Raw genomic sequence first — 17,847 nt, 5'->3', positions numbered from 1 at the left:
ACATTTGAAAGGGGGAAACGTGTGTGTGGCATGTCCCTACATCTATGAGCTTCACCTAAAGTATTTTAGTCAAAATGGTAACTAGTGGGACAATTATCCCTCTTTTTTGCAAGCTTGTCAGCTAAGGTGCATTTTGCCTGAAAAGATGAATGGGAAGCATAAAAATATTTTTCTTTAATCATGAAAATGTTAAAAAAAAAAAAAAAAAAAAAAACACCTATGTGTCACTGTTGCAATATCTACACTTTTGACTGTACATGACTGGCATTAAGAGAGAAAACACAAAAACACTCTCAGCGATGGCCTTTACCCTTCTGTCCAATGCATTCTGGGTAATGGGCATCGCACAAATTTAAAAGTCACACAGAAACGCTCCCCCAACCCCTCCCAGCCCCATCCCTTGTCCTCTCCGAGGGGATCTTTACTATACCTGCGAATGAATCAAAGTGTCTCTCAAACGTGGGCAGTTTGTTTACATAATCATCGTCCTCTGACGAGCCACGGGACAAGTAACGAAAAAGACAAACAAAGAGCAAAGAAACAGAAAAAGAATCTAAATCAAACAAAGGCAAAATAATTTTAAAAATCAGATGTTTTCATGGGAAAATGGCTTGAATTATTTTCATGGTTACAAAAAATGAGAAGATGAAAAAATGAGAAACGTGGGGGAAAAAAACAAGAATTTGGGTTGGTGGAGCTGCAAATAACACATCAGCAATTCAACATTTCAAGCCTTTTTGTGCCTGCCAATGACACATCTAACAAAGCTTTAATGAAAAATAATGTATAAATTAAAGGCTGCAATGCTCCAACGCTGATGCTATTTACATTTTTCCAATATGGATACACAAGAGCAAAATGTACCTATTGTGTCCCTGCAGTCCTCTGAAACAACAATCCAACAACCATGAGCTGTAACCCTTTTTATGCAACTCCTGCTGCCTCCAGAAAGCATATTTATTAAATCTATTATGACTCAGCCATGCTACAGTCTAGTGGGATTTATCACTGTATACTCCTAATGCTGCTCTGCACAGGCACTCCACACTGATAATGTAGTGAAATGTGTTATTAAGCTTTATTCATTAATGAAACATTGTTAAGAATGCATGCTCTTTTCCCTGTGTATGTGTGTGTGTGTGTGTGTGTGTGTGTGTATGAGAGAGACAGACACAGAGTGCAAATAAACGAATGTGTTCTTGTGTTTGTAAACCCAAGCCAGAGTGACAGCGTGTACATGCAGCTCAATAATTTATCAGTAAGACCATTAGGCCTAAATTTCAAATTAAGAGACCTCATTTTAGAGTGGACTGACTAATTATGCAAAACCAAATCAAAGTCCAAAATGACACTTATTCCAATCAAACTCCATGGACTCCTCAGTTAGGGAGTAATATAGAAACAGCTTATATTGCAGACATACTGCAGCTCACGGTGTTTGGAAGACAGACGCTACTCGACACAAAAGAACGACCTTGGCATTGTTTCTCCTATATTTATTACACAGTGATAGCTGCCATTATTTCTGAAGAAAAAGAGAGAATATTTAAAAAAAAAAAAAAAAAAAAACTGCACGCATGAGTCATACCACAGAACCTTCAAACACAAGCAAGGACGAGGCCGACGTTGTTCAGCGCCAAGACCGATAATCAAGTAGCAACATCAGAACGGTTTTAGCTTCAGAACCAGCACTGCACAGCTGAGAAACACTGAACCCTCGTGATCACAGCTGATGGCCGACAGCGGCACAGCTCATGATAAGCAACGGAGCACACACCTGACACAGACACGGAGAGCTCTTTACCGACGGTGGGGGTGGTGGCGGCACTCAGGGAGTTGGTGGAGGAGATGGAGGAGGTGCTCTCAGCTCGGGCCAGGGGGGCGATGGGAGGGGGGCTGGCTGAGTGGACCGGCGGACTGAATGGACGATTCTGGGGAGAAGGTCCGAGGGGAAAGATAAGATTAGGGGGGAAAATAGTGTTGACAGCTTAAAGTTCTCCCCAGTCCTTTGAAGCATCATTAGCTATGTTTATTGGGTTGATGAATGAGCCCAATAACAAACTTCAGGACAATAAAAGTATACAGGATTATTCTGTTTATTGACTTATTCATGGAAACTGGATACTGGATCACAGCATATCAAAGGTTCATGTCAATAGCTTAACCCAAATAAGAATCTACCAGGCTAATCTGTGCATGTAAATAAAACCTCCATTCTAATAACAACAAGACAACTGCAACACGTACCACATCCCCTACAGTGGGCTTCCCTGGAGGAAGTTTGGGCCGTGAGGGAGGGCGCGGTGGAGGTGGTGGAGGGGTGGGGTTAGTTGATGATGGGGTGGCAGGTCGCACCGGAGAGGAGGAACCTACAGAGGGGCAAGAGAACGTTAGCACATGGGGGTATATTCATCAAAACGCCAGCATCACTCGGATTTTGTTGACGCCTGCTTCACTAACACTGCAGTGTTTCTCCATCTGTGAAATGCATCACCTGGAAACACCTGCAGGAAAAATGCACAGTCGCTGTAAGCTGGAAAGACATCATATTTAGAACAATTTGGGAAACATACAGTATGCTGTGTTTTGACTATGTTTTGGGGGCAATTATTTTACTATGAGCGAAGATAATTGGAATAATTAGGCATCTATGTTAAGGCCACTGAAAACAACAGATGTGTACATTAGCACAAGATTTTCCTTTAATCTTTTTCTCACAAAAAAAAGTCTTTCTATATCATTTTGTAGGTCTCCAATTCAGGCGGAGGACAAGACAGCTATTTTGTGCAGTGCTTAATACGTCTGAACAAAGTGGAACTAAATGGATCAGCGCCTTGCACTCTAATGGACAGGAGTTAAAGTAATTGAAGCAGTTATAAAATGACACCACAGAACCCACGCAATAATCTTGTGATTTGTTTGTATTCCTATGAGGGCTGATACGAAACGGCACAGTATACAACTCAGTTTAGCCCCTCACTATTTATCTAAGAGGACGGTTTTCCCAGGCTTTCTGACCAACAATTCCCATCTTATCCCAGCTCTGACGACCTGCTGTGTCAGCAGTGTGCTGAGTCTACAAGCTTTGAGTCCTGTTCTTTTGGTGTATTGTCATCATGACGTGACCTTTAGTTTAGTTCAACAAAATGTCTGGTCTCTCTAGATTATAGTGAAAAAATAAAGATAAAGACCTTGTCCACCTATTTTATCAATTCTGACTAAATAATATATGAGCCGTTCTTGACCTCATACTTAATGATAAGTTTGTGTTTTGAGAGGAGTGAAGATCTCTCTCACTTTTAGGCTGTAAGGTTTTTCCCACTAAATTGGCTCCACCTTGGCAGTGGGTCACTCAAACAACCTTGAGATGTTGTCATCAGACATCATTTACTTACACTGACATGCCGTTCTTCACCTAAGACTAATATCTCACTTTCATTCTCCTTTTAATTTTTTATTTCACTTCAACCAAACACTCATATTTCAGCATGCAAAGCTTCCAAGAGATTTAAGAAAACGCATCCTCTAATTTTAGGTTCGCCATGGGAGATCCACTGTCACCATTGACATTCAGGATATTCTCCAAAACTCTCAGTATCAATAACTTCTTCAAAATTACTTCTTGAAAATCACTGGCCTGATTCAGTCTGTGCATTCTGGTATTGGACAAACGCTAATGCTCTAAACGCTAAATGCTCTTGGGAACTACTGGCCTAATTTTGATGAATGTGCTCCACTGTATTGAGACGGTCTCCACCCAGTTATATGTTTCACACATGGGTCCATGTCCCTTTAGATTTACCAGAAATTAAGACTTTTATCTCCAACATAATTGAAATTTGAAATGATGTGACCTTTCTTGTCCCAAAAGCTGCAGAACTCAATCCATTGTCTACATGTTCAGTATGATTTTATTTCTAGGTTTTCTTAATGAAATACTGCAATACAAAGCAATACTGCGATTCTAATGATTGACCATTAATGAATTTCCATAGAGGTATGTGTACTACATAAATGGAAATGTTGTAGAGGAGTGAGATTTGCCTTTAACTGTGAGATATTTGGAGATCATGAACATCCACCAATCCTGAACAATTCTCCGATATTTTGTTATACCCAAAGGTGTCATTCCTACCACTGAGATACCACTTAGAAGCCTTTGGAAATCAGGTATCTTAACCCTTAGATTTCATAGTTATTGCTAAAACTGATGATTACCTCAGAGCAGAAATCCACCACCAAAATCTAATCAGTTGTTTCCTGGCCCCCAGGGTTACCAGCCCACCAAATTTGATGGAAATCTGTTGGTAAGGTTTGAGATATGCTGACAGACAAACAAACTAATGGGCAAACACATAACCTCCTTGGCGGGGGTAAAAATGGGGAATTGTCAGCACTGCTCAGTTTGTGTGAGTTTAATAAGGGTCAGGGTGAAGTCGGCCAGAAGCAAATTTGGAAAAAAAGGCCGCACTGCCTAAATTCTGTTTACAGTGGGAATGCCATCTGCTCTAAACTCTAATCAAATCCTGCCCATTTTAAACCTCATTTAAATGGACCATATTGACTTAACTATTCATTTGACCAGCGCAAGGAGCAGGAAAGTGTCACAGCGTATTCACACCTCCATTGGTGTGAAGAGCTCAAGGCCAAGAGCATGACAAACAATCACTGTCCTCTCAGCATGGCTGCTATTATCTAGATGTGATTCAGCAAGTTTCTAGGGCATGGACTCAGACAATCTGTTTTCCTGCATCAGTCTTAGCTCCAACAGGCTTTGCCCACCACATATTTTAGCATAAACTACTGCTAATTGATATATGAATTAAAATTTTCTCTCATGAGCCAAACACAGATGTTCAAAGTCAGGCTCTTCAGTTAATCTCATAAGAGTTAAACAACATTTAATTCCTGAATTTTGCTGCCTATATGATAAATGATTTGAGCTGGCTCTTGCCCCTGCTTTAGAAAACTTGGACCTTTTGGGACAGGTGTGGAGGGCAGGGTTGGCCTTGGCAGCTATATCCCAGTAAGAATTAGCAATTATGGAGTACTCACCACTGCCTGTGCCACCAGCTCCAGAGGTGGGGCCTGGTGAGGACACCACTGTCCGGTACGTGGGGGGAGGAGGTGGAGGAGGCGTACTCCGGCTCCCCTGGCTAGCATCTTTGGGCGAGGTGATCTTGTCACCAGCCTCCTCTTTGGGTAAGGTGGCGTCTGGACTCTTGGGTTTTTCCTCTTGAGCCAGGACAAGGGGTGGTGGGACGGAGCGTGTCACAGTTTCCTCAGCAGGAGGAGACGCGGCAGGAGGAGTGGCTGCTTTGGGAGCAGGGGCTGTTGGGATGCTGGAGTTTGAGTCAAGAGGAGGGACTGAGGCTGGAGGAGACACAATGGGTGGAGATGTAGGCTCCTCTGGTGCAGGAGGTGGAGAGGTGGGTAAAGGAGGATTAAGGCCTTCAAGCGGGGGAGAGGCTGAGGGGACAGGAGGTGCACTAGACTCCTCAGCCGGGGGCGGGGATGTTGGTAGAGGGGGAGCAGGCTCTTCTTTTGGGGGTGGTGAGGTAGGGAGAGGAGGTGCAGGGTCTTCTGGAGGAGGTGGTGATGTAGGTAAGGGTGGGGCTTGATTTTCAAGTGGAGGTGGGGAGGCTGGCAATGGAGGTGCTGGTTCTTCTGGAGGAGGGGGAGAGGAGGGCAGAGGAGGTGCAGGGTCCTTTGGTAGGGGTGGTCTGTCAGACGATTCTTCACTGAAGCAGACCCACTTGTCATCTTCATCTTCTCTAGCAGCGGTTGCCTCCTCTGGGCCAAAGATGTTGTCCAAGTCGGCTATTGAGGGCTTCCTGGTGGAATCCTCTGCTTCTGTTGTCACTTCTGAAACACAGACCATCAATGACCAATCAAAGGATGTGTTCGCAAAGTTTATCAATATGACAGCACATTGCACCTGGAAAAGCAAGACAAAGGACATATCTTGACGCATCTAAATGTAGTTGGATAATTTAACTTCTCTGTAATGCATCTTATAATTCTACTGAGACAAAATATTGTCACATCTTCATTCTGCACAGGGAACTCAACACAAAGCGTAAATATATGTAAAAATATGAAAACCATTCTTAGCATTAAGGTTATGCAGGGTTGGCTAGACAAGGAGTGGCATGTGGTGACGGCTGCTAGAATAAGAGATAACAAACAGACTGACATGAAGATAGACACAGACTATCTTCTGAGAACCAGACACAGAAAAAGTTAGAGAGCGATGCCGCTGAGATGAAATGAAGGGGCTTTTTTAACTGATGGTGTGATACAGAGCGTAGCAGGAAGTGGATGGTAATGGGTTTCTTACCGGTGGCATCTGCAGAGGGAGGGCCGGTTGTCGGGGGAGACGTCGGGACGTTCTTCGGTGGAAGCGGAGGCGGTGCTGCAAAGATATAATCAGTGCAGCCATCAGCAGCCCAATCAGTCTCAACAGGTACCCTCTAGAGGCTGGTGTCTTGCCAAGACCAGCTTTCAAAAGCCAGTTGGGACTAAAGTTATGTCCCAAATTAAATTAAAGTATGTCCCAAAATTATGCTGAAGGAAGCGGTGGCATCAGCGGATGACATTTTTTAATTCTGTATGAGGTAACTGGCTGTGTAGTGTTGAAATCCCTGCAACCTAAGATAGGCTTAATAAATGCTGCAGGCTGGTATGTTATCGAGATTAGCTTCCTAACTGCACACAAATTCTTTAAAGGTCACAGCAAAGGCTTTGAAAAAATTGTGTCCATACAGAAAAAAGTATTAACATTACTGGACAATTATGATCCCACAACAACTTAGGGAGGGGAGGGTCATCCAACAAACGAGCAAACATGCGACACAGTACATTCACCACCATGCCAAATGTAGGGAGGAGGCAGGGGAGGTGGAGGAGGTGGTAAGGGAACCCAGATATTGAATCTCTTCGATCTAATAACCCACTGTACCAACCACCATTGAATCATCTGTCTGTGAAATGGCTAATGAAATGAGGCAGGTTAGAGTGGCTGCTTAGACAGAGAGGCAGAGTGTCACCACCACACTCGTTCACAGCCTCTCTCTCGCCCAGCTCGGTTTATTGGACCGCTCGTTAGTTGGCTGATGAGGGGATTCATGAGGTGAGTTGATGGGTCCGTGCAGTCATTCCAGGGAGTGGAGGAAGTGCAGGACAATTATCAGGGAAAACACAAACTTACTTCCTGTGGGGAAAAGTCTTGTCAAAGTGGACTCTGGTTCTGACAGAGGAGCCCCCCACGCATCGGACTCAGACAGAACCACTAGGTTCAGGAAGGGACAGAACACAGACGGGCATGTCAGTGGCAGAACTACTAAAATACTGATAACCTTAATTTTCAATACAACTTCGATAGCCCACTACTGTGAGAAGCTGAATTTGATATCTAATTTTATGCACATGCAAAAGTGTCACTAAATCTATCCTGAAAGCAGATATTCCATTTCAAAGTCACATTTAGCGGACGTATACATGAGACGGCACATGGACTGCAACAGTTGAAAGGATAAGAAGAAGGACAGTAACAGGTTCGGTTTGGCCCTTGAAAGCGCACTGTGCAGGAGTCAGCACAAAATTCAAACAGCTGAAACAATCCACCGCACGTCTAACTGGTGGACAAAACATGGATCCACTTAGCCCAAAGAGCTGACAAAGACCGACTTCCAGCAAACACCAAAACCCTTATGAAGCTGTTCAGCAGGAAAACAATCAAATATCACAATGTCTTTGACCAAACAGCTTGCTATCAGTGTTGCGATAATATTATATGGACTACTGATATCATACTCATAAGATATTTACACAGGAGAGATTTTTGATAAAAACTCATTATTAAAAAAAAAAAAAACACTGATAGCAGAGGCAAATAATAGTACAGTACAGCTAAAACATTCTAAGTTTAAAAATTGCATCCCTTTACTGATGTATTTACTAACGCAACCTTTAAAACCGAGAAAAGACAACATATTACAGTGTACAAAAGTACTGATATAACTCTGATGTGTGGCCGAATCCTATGTAGCAGTATCAAATACATACATATTGAGCCTAGTATTGATATCATAGTCACAGTTCTGGTATGATGACAAAACTACATCTATAACAACCTATTACCTAATTATCCATTAAATAAATCAAATGCAGATTATATAAAACAGCTTAAGATTCAGTGATGCCAGCCCAACCACTTGTCTCAAGATTCAGCGCTCAAGACAACAAACTCTCAACGCGACATCCGCCCTTTTATCTGGAGAATTACACGTTCTGCTGAGAACCATCGTGAGGGAGAAAGGCGTCATGTGGCAAATAGATCTTCACCAGTTGCTGATGTCGGCCACAGAGCTGTGTTATTTGTCTGAATGAGCGTATGAAAAGGAGCCGGGGCTCTGTTGACGTTAGTTATGCCTCAAATGGCGGTTGCGTAACAGCTAAGAGCTCTCCGTTCGCCTGCATCGCTAAATCCTACAGGATTGGATGAGTGGGCGACAGCAGCATCTACATGTTAACAAGTACCACTGTGCACTAACGTGACCTCAGCAAAGACAGAATAGTGATGCTGGTGGAAAGAGAGAGAGAGAGAGGGAGAGAGAGAGAGAGAGAGAGAGAGAGAAAGAGCGCTATATCCCTTGTGACAGCCAACCAGAAGCTAAGCTGGCAGCCTTGGAGAGACCATCGTGTCATAATGTGCGCAGCGGGCTCCTTTCATTATGTGTCTGTTACATCTTGAGGCAGAACAGCATTAATATAATATTGTCAATACACACACAAAAACACACACACATGGCCCACACACACACAAAGACATACAGAGAAAAGAGACAAAGAGAAGAGAAAGAGAAAAAAGAGAGAGATACTGGGAAAGGACAGCATCACTGACAAACACAAAGACACACACACACACACACACACGCACGCACACACACACACACACACACACACACACACACACACACACACACACACACACACAGCTGTACACGTCAAATTAAAGAAGTGTTACCTTCAACTTTCTGATCTCCAAAGGTTGTTTCCAGTGGAGGCCCAAATAAGGCTGTGGCATCTTCAGGGACTGGTGCTTGTTGACTGCAGTAACAGAGTGAAAAAAAAAGAAAAAAAAAAAGATTTTTTGAAGTAGCATTTTGGATAATTTAGAATACAGTTATATGTACAGCATCATTTCAGTGCATCAGCGTATCATCTGATAGGGCTAGGACGAATTAAATGAAAGGCCTGGGCAATCACAAAAATTTGATCTTGCTAACATTTCTATCAGCTTTATATTAGTCAAAAATATACAAACAGCCAGGCTTGTGTCCATGTGAAATGACAAAGAACAAAAGTAATTCAAATACATCATATATTTCAAATTTAGGCCACATGGGATGCATAGAGGACCAGTGCCCCAAATAAACAAATATATAGCCATAGCTAAATTTCATTTCCAGTTTTTGTGCGATCCTCCTTTGCATTCTGCAGTGAAATGAAGGTATGTTCAGATGTTTTTCAAGCTGTAGTGGAGATTTCTAGCCATGGTGGCTCAGAGCCCTGAAATAGTAACCGAGACAAACTGCTCTGCTCAAATGAAACAAGTCCTGCCCAGAGACAGACAAAAGCAAACACTTCAGTGAAGAAAACAGAATAGCCATGTGGTATTTTTAGGGTGCGTGATGATTTACTTGTTATTGTTATTTTTTTTGGTCAAAACCTATATACTATGTGTTTATGGTAATTACACCAAACTATGCGATTACATCACAACCCCAGTGGGAGCAGTGACACACACCTGGCGGGCTGGGCTGCTGGGGCTGGTGGTCGGGGCCACAGGAGGTACAACAGGTACGGTGCGCCTCGGTCTAGCAATCTCTTCACCTAGAAAGAAACAACACTTAGTTACCTGAGCTGTGAGACCTTTTACTGGTTCACCATCATTAAAAGTCAAGTTGCTGAGGTGCAACAACAAAAATATCTTTGATACTTACTGGAGGTATTCCTTTTAGCCAAACCCTGGACAAGAAAAAATGATATTGAAATGTAAAAAAACAAAAACAACAAAGAGCAAAAACTGAGAATGTGAAAAGTTAAGGGTTAAATCACCATTTATATATGCAAATTGTATGAAAAACACTACTTATGTATGCCTAATATTTACGTCTGACATGCTTTCCTACATGTGCAACTTTTAAGGTTGTAGGACCGAGCCAGACAATTATGAAACAACTGTAAAATGTCAGAAATGTACGGGCATTCAAAGGATCGACCTTTTCATTTAATTACGTGGAAAAAAAAAAAAAAAACTTGTGCGGTTGTAACAGAACAATGATGTAGTTTGTCCAGTGGAGAAGGTCAGGAGATGAGCTCTAGCCTCAGGATGACTTAATCAGATGAGACCAGTGCAACTTCCTGCTTCACTACCAGCTACGCAGAGCGGGCGTGACTAACAAAACACACATCTACCGACAGAGCGGGAATGGATTGTTTTCTCTCTCTTAAGGATGAAACACCTTTCGCATTTTTCAAGGGTCTTAGCTACAATGCCGGTGCCCTGGTTTTATCCTGTGGAGCTAAATACTGCAGAAAGAAATCGCAGGCAGCTACATTTCTGTTCTGAAATATTATAATTATAATCTTTTTTAAAAAAATCTCTGATATATGTAAATAGGAGCATTAGAGCGGAGACAGAAGCAGCAAAAGTGTTGTTTTGATGTTGCAGCTTCATGAAAAATGATGCATTTATCAACAGAATTAGCCTGTAAGACAAATAATACAGATTGCATGGATAAACATGATAATGTAAAAAACAACTCAGATTTATATCTAACATATATATCTTTGTCTAATATCCATAGCATTCAAAAAACCCAGACGTATGAGAGTGATAGTGTTGATTTTAGATTGTTGAAGTCTTACAAGGCAGTTATGTCTAATTAAGTGAAAACGGAGGTAGAAATCCCAACACAATCAGCTTAACTGTTTTGAGACAATTTGGATCCTGTAAAAAAAAAAATAAAAATAAAAAATGTGTTTGTCTGATGGGGTGCCCTTGTCTTGTCCTCAGTGTGTGTATGTGTTGTTTTGTCACTGGACAATACCAATGTGCTTAGTATATGAAAAGTGTGCCGATGTGTGGGATGGAAACAGATGTACGGCCCCGTCACCACTTGTGGTCTGTGATAAGAAACAAGGTGCTCTCTGTTCATTATGCATCTCACACTCGGTGCTTCCCTATTTATGTTTCCAGTGGAAATATAAAAAGCCCCATCGTGCTCCACTGACAGCCCTGGACTAAAACTTTTAGCAACTCATCACTCATTACGGAAACTCTGCAAAAGCATCAGTCATGGTGGAAACCCTAATTGCACATAAAATGTTATTACAATATTGTTTCACCAATTGAAAAAACCATCAATAGGAAAACAATTCACACATATTGACATGGACTTTGCCGTTTTCTTCCCCAGTGTAAAATCAAAGGAAATACATTCCTGAGGACACCAGACGAGCATGGATCTCTCCTACCCTAACTAACCCCCTAGGCTGCCTTCCCTTCATCTTCCCTGAGAGCTGCAATGCTGAAAAAACTAACCACACAGTGATTTTTTTTTTTTTTTTTTTTTGTTACTGAAAAACAAAACAAAACAGCATTGTCTCACTCTGAACTGACCGCTAGCTTCCAACAACGAAGGTTTGTGATTGATGGGATGTCACGCAAACGCCGCGATAATAGATGCGATGTGTTGCTTTGATTGTTGTTTCAGATGGCAAAGAGAGTGTTAAGTTATGTTTTACCAAAAACAAATCAATTTCTCTGTCATTAGTGACACAGTCTTAACTGAGGGAGTAATATTGTTCCAATAAATCACTCCCAAGGCCCGGCTCATGCTCGGTCACTACAAATTGCCAGAAAATGTCCACTAGTTAAACTGCTTCTGCAATATACAACTGTGATGTAAGTCATATTTAGGTGTCACAAAAAGAGATACTGCACAGTCTTTATATGCTCCCAAAGCATCTTGCTAGTCTATCAAATACACTGTGTGTTAAGAGTGAAACTGTGAAGCTATACAAGTGAAAGTGTTAGAGAAAAGTAAAAAAAAGAAAAGAATTTGTCGTTAGTCAGCCAACAACAGAGACACACTGCAGCTACGTTTAACACCCTGTGTGAGAGTGTGTACAAGTTAACCATCATAACACACAAGCCCAGTGACGTCAAGAGGCAGAGAAGGAGAGACAGACAGACGGGACGGAGAGGAAGAGAGAGGAGACACAAATGGGAGTGGCTGAGGTGAGACATCAAAAGGCCCAGCTGTTAAAAGTGCAAATTAATTTATTGCCACCACAGAAACCGAGCCGGAGCCAATCAAAATAACAAGCACACCGGCCGTCTTGTTTGTTGACACATGCAGACTGAAAAATATGTTTCACTCCACACAGCCCTCTTGGTTATACATTTCCAAGTCTTTAACTTCCATAAGGGTGAGCAAAGCTTTTTAAAATGTTCATGTCAGAGTTAATCGGCTAACCCGCTTTGACCCGTCACTTCAGCCACAGAGCACCACCTGTCGTTCCTCTAGCCCACCCGACTCCACAGACGAGGTGACGAAGGAAAAAGAGAGGGGCAAAAAAAGCATGTGACATGTTCACCCCCCGACCCCAGAGGGAGACAGAAGAGGAGAGGACTTACCGGGCTACGTCTCTGTGACCAGCAAAAAGGAAGAGAGAAGAGACACCTGGTCAGAGAGTGACAAATCAGTAAAGCAGACATCATATGAAATCTTGAGACTGACAGCAGGACGAGGAACAAGGGTGGACAATTTTAACCCTGGTTGGTCAAGCTGTGCACAACAAAATAAAGAAATAAAGGAATTTAAAAAAAAAAAAATGATAATACTTGACGCAGCATTATCACAACATTATTTTTCACAATATTCAAAGATCCGTGTGTTGATACATGACATCTACATTTCAATGCAAAAAAATGTACAGGTAATAACTACATGTGTATTTTACGTGGCCTTATATCATGGACCTACTTCTGAATGAGTGGATAAGTCGAGTGTGTGTGTGCTTATGCCTATATAACCATAGATCTGTGTGTGTATGTGTGTGTGTGTGTGTGTTGGCATAGCTGCTCAAAGCCCCCCTGACGGTTGATGATACTGATCATGTGACCGTGCTGTGACGGGACATCATTCAAGACATGGTGTTCCTTTAGTCTCTTCCCAATCCTCCACTCCTCATACCGTCTCTGCTTTTTCTCCTAATTCTCATTCCCCATAATTTATGAATCATCGCTGCATTTTATCCTTTTCTTTTGTGAAATAATTGTCAAACTCCCACCATGCACCGTATGCCTTTAAATGTCCTTCCCCGTCTCCTTTCTGCTTGAAATTCTCTCCATACTGTATGTCACACACAGCTTGCGTCATCCATCTCTCTCTCCCTCCCTCTCCCTCTCTCTCTCTCTCCCTGTCTCGCTCTCTCCATCCCTCATTCTTATATTTGTTCCAGTTGTGCAGTGAGCCATGAGTAATTAAAGTGATGTAACAGGGGGTGGGACATGCCAGTGGATGGATTAATTTCATTGGATGGGTTGGCGCATGACAGGACACAGCGCTGTGTCATCACCAATCACTGTCTGCCTGCCCGCTGTCTGTATTCAGGAAGAACAACAGGAAGTGGCAGCAGTTCAGATCATGACCTTTTGGTGTGTGTCAGGGGCGAGCCTTGTTGGGACAGTGCTCGTTTGACAATAGTTATAATACACACAGTGGGAAACAGTGCCGCGCCTAATTTGCCACCCCTGTGATATTTTCAACATGCTCCAAGAAACATTTGGAGCATCTAAGATTTTTACCTAGATCTTTGAATTTTAATGAGGTGGCTTAATTGGTTAAATCTTAGTTTCCCTCATACAAGTGCAATTTTTTGCATTATCTTGCAATGGCCCACAGACATTGTTAAGTCTTGCTGTCTGATTCCCTAATGAACTATTCTGATCTCAGGGGACAGCACAGTAAGTTTACCCATACTAATGATCTGGATTCTTATGCTATTATTACCATTCCTGCCTGGACTACAGATCTACGAGTATACACGAGTATCTACCTTGCAGGAACGTTGTACCAACCTTATTTACTGTAATTCATACCCTGTGTGTTCTTCCTTGTTTAACAATAACATGCAGTATATTTCCTAGCAATTCAGGCAATTAATACTGTGATGTGGACTGTCAAAATCCATGGAAATAAATCAGACGATCAACCTGTCATTTCTTAATTTGCCAGATGTATCTTTTGCTGAGGTAGTATTGTTTACTGAGTCTGTTGCACTTGTCTGACCTGGCGTCTCTTAAAAACAGTGAGGAGAGGGAAAAACTGTTTTGTTTTCAATGGCACCCATGCATTTTTGACATTTAACACTGTACCCTTTTCTTTTTTTTTTTTCAGCCAAAGATATGAAACACATTGTAATTTTGGGGGGGATGTCTGGACGGTGATTCAGTGAAGCTGGGGTCCATAGCGGGCTGTAAAGTGACTCACTTGCCTGAGGGGTGGGGAGGGGTCTCTTATGTGGCTGGCTGTGCTAATTTGAAAATATGAAAAATGTGCCTATCTTCAAAATGAAGTCCCTCTGAGTACATTGTTATTAGAAGACAAAGGGAAGGAAACATCGATCTGTCACATGGAGCCCTCTTCTTTTTTTTCAGTATTTTATTATAACTCCATTACTGACCTTTCCCTGGCCTCCTCTATTGCTGGTAGCCCTATTATTTGGTCTGAGGAACTGGAAGCTCAAGACTCCAGAACCAATTAAAATCAGATTTAACAGGGTCTTAGTCAGCGGAAACAACTTAAAAGACAGCACTCATACTGCCGAGGCGCACAAATGCTGAGCAGTCTCACACATACACATGCCTACACATAACAACCCAGACAAACACACTTACACCACACGAGGACATGATATCAGCACATTTGCACCACAATTTTCAGCCCAATAACAAGGCCTGCGGAAAATGATTCTGTTTGATATCTAGTCGGCCTCCTTTCAGCAAACACCGAGGAGGCAACCATCATTATTTCAAATAAAACTTTCAAGTTTTCAAGATAAAAGGCGTGCATAAGCAAGCAAGTGGTGAGTTTAAAGACAGAGAGAGGGTGAAACAGTTAAGAGTCAGCAGGCACAAAGAACGACAAACACAACAGCAGACAGAGTCGAGGCTTACCGGACTCCTCTATAGAGGTTAGCATCATTAGGGGTGGATAAAAAAGGACAGACAAGAGAAACTCATGAAAATGTGAAATGGGTCAACCTAGAGGGGAAACTATGAGCTATGTAACTACAAGCTGAGTGCTCTATAACATTCACCCTTCACCCACACTTTACTGTACATGTGACTACTAACATTTATCTACTTGAAGAGATATATTGACATTATTTACATGCATAGCATTCAGCATATCCAGGCAGAGTATGTGTTTTATGTGACATATGCTATTAACATGCATCTACATGACTCAGTATCCAGATTTTCAAACTGTGGATCTTGACCTACTGGTGGGTCCCAGTGTGGAGAGAGGTGGGTCATGGGATGGCTTCATCAGCGTGTTTTTTTCTCAGTAACAAAGGATGGGAATTTTTAAATCATGCAGTGCAGGCATAGTTTCTACATTCATCGCCCCCCAAAAGCACCATGGACCGTGATGCCTTGTGTAAGTGACGACGGCTAAAGAATGTTTCCAGCCTTCTTAACTACTTGACTGTACGGACAATTTTGTAAAACCAAGAGCAGCCACTGCGCTGCCTGACAACAACGTTACAATTACAATTCACATTTGGCAGGCGCTTTGATCCAAAGCAACATACACAGAAGATTTTTAGACACCACAAGCAAAGATCTACTCAGGAGGGAACAACGACATCAAGTGCCACAAAGCTCTGAGATGCAACAAGGCAATGCAAGGAGGGAGTGTTTAGAGTGCATACAGCGCATAGAGGAAGGGAGGAAGCATAGAGGCAGATTTTTTTTAAATTATTATTATATGGGGAATTACACAATCCATTAGGTGAGTATATTAACGATCATTCCCCATCAAGATGGCTTTGTCACCTGTCAAGTCTCTGAAGGTGTGCAGTTTTTCCTGGAAAAGGTGGGGTCTGGTAAAACTGTTGATATTATTGAATGTAGAACTAAATATAGGGTGAATAGAGAATTCACCATAATAATGGATATAAGTGCATTGAAAACTCGGCTACTTTTTTTTTTTTTTCAACTTTATTTCAACATGAAAAATATTTGATGGGTTTCAACACAAACAGCACCTCTGCATGTGGGTCCTTGTGTGAAAAAAACATGGGGACCCCTGTCCTGGATAATTCTGGTATATGCTTGATGTGTTACTCAGGTTTCTCATCATTGGGATAAAAGCGTTTTAAGGTTTTGCAAACGGGCTGTCAAAGCAAGCAGTGTTTGCCTTTGGAGGCCTGTGAACATTTGGCCCCTGTCCTTCTTTTCATCAGACCATTTTACGGTCGATCCACAGCCAAGGTTACCTCCAGTTGCCAGGGACCAGGGATAACTGTGTGACTCATGTAATTTATGCATGAGGGAAAAGCTGGAGGTCTCGCTCTCTGTCCAGGCAAACTTGGGTACTTAATAGCTCAATACAGATGCTAATTGGGGCTGGTGGAGGTGAGCGAGAGAGAGAAGCACAGCTTGGAGAAGATGCCAGTTTGCCTCTTCATTAACTTATCAAATAGGCCGTATCAGGCTGTCCGGAGTAATAAGAGCAGGAGAGGTGATCTCGGTTTATCTTCAGAGCAAATGATCGCATCATATGAATTTCACTATGATGTTTAACATAATCTTTCCACTTCTAAGAAAAGCAATTCATAAAGATTCTAGCATCACAACTCAAACAGCCCATAATATAACCAAAAATATGAATCTACACTACCGATTCATGTGTGAAAATAAAATAACACTAGATGGCAAGAATAATTGTCTGTACAGTATGCACATAATGTATAGTGGTTTGTATAAGATTTATTATTATTACTATTAGTAGTAGTATTAGTAGTAGTATTTTATTACAGTATTTTTTAGTATTTTGTATGTGTGTTTACTGTATGCTTATTTTGTGTATTGTGTTGTCTTGGTTCACCTCCTGTATACTTTTTGCATTCACATGTTTGCATTTGACTTTTTGTACTGTGTTAATTGCATTGTTATTCTCTGCCTTATGTCTGTGCAATTTTGCTTTAGGACTAATAAAGTAACCACCACCCAGCCATACTCTTTTCTCTTTCTCTAAACATACAGTAATCTCAAGAATTTCCCATGAACAAATACACACAGCAACAACAACAACGCTCCACATCAAACATATTTAACACCTGATGAGGTTAGTTTGTTTAGCAGGTGATCGTACCAAAGCAGGATGAATTATTAAGTCCTGAAACTCATATGACCATAGATCTCATTGTGTCTCCGACTAACATACACGTTCACTGTGCCCACTTTCCTACCTGAATTATTAAAGACTGACACCCAAGCTAACTGTCTTCGCTAGACAATGGTAGAGGTTATTATGAGTAGTAGTAGGAAGGGCAAGCCAAAACTTGTACCGAAGTATCTTGTGGCTAAAAACACTTCAAATGTACTGATTTACTGCTAATTAGAGGCTAAAGAGATCTGCATTTGATTTGAACATCTTATATTGAAGAATTTATCAGCTAATCTGCAGCACTGCAAACAACAGCGTCACACCCTGCTGTCCGGCACCAACATATCAGATCGTTTCTGTTGCAGCCGAGCAT

The 17,847-nt window shown here is 41.8% G+C and overlaps 1 protein-coding gene across 1 annotated transcript in view; it reads right to left on the bottom strand.

Annotated features, from left to right (window-relative positions):
- The window catches only part of sgip1a (SH3GL interacting endocytic adaptor 1a), a 94,218-nt gene that overhangs the window by 14,405 nt on the left and 61,966 nt on the right, over positions 1 to 17,847 (bottom strand). Inside the window, 12 exon segments of the mRNA XM_030049065.1 lie at positions 431 to 490; positions 1,778 to 1,931; positions 2,248 to 2,369; positions 5,056 to 5,865; positions 6,341 to 6,415; positions 7,211 to 7,291; positions 9,029 to 9,111; positions 9,812 to 9,837; positions 9,839 to 9,897; positions 10,008 to 10,032; positions 12,710 to 12,721; positions 15,254 to 15,262. Coding sequence (XP_029904925.1) covers positions 431 to 490; positions 1,778 to 1,931; positions 2,248 to 2,369; positions 5,056 to 5,865; positions 6,341 to 6,415; positions 7,211 to 7,291; positions 9,029 to 9,111; positions 9,812 to 9,837; positions 9,839 to 9,897; positions 10,008 to 10,032; positions 12,710 to 12,721; positions 15,254 to 15,262 — 1,516 coding nt within the window.

This window comes from Myripristis murdjan, chromosome 4, assembly GCF_902150065.1.
Source record: "Myripristis murdjan chromosome 4, fMyrMur1.1, whole genome shotgun sequence".
In the NCBI taxonomy this organism is placed as follows: Eukaryota; Metazoa; Chordata; class Actinopteri; order Holocentriformes; family Holocentridae; genus Myripristis; species Myripristis murdjan.
The sequence above is the reverse complement of the archived record's forward strand: the minus strand, read 5'-3'. Positions and strand labels throughout refer to the sequence as shown.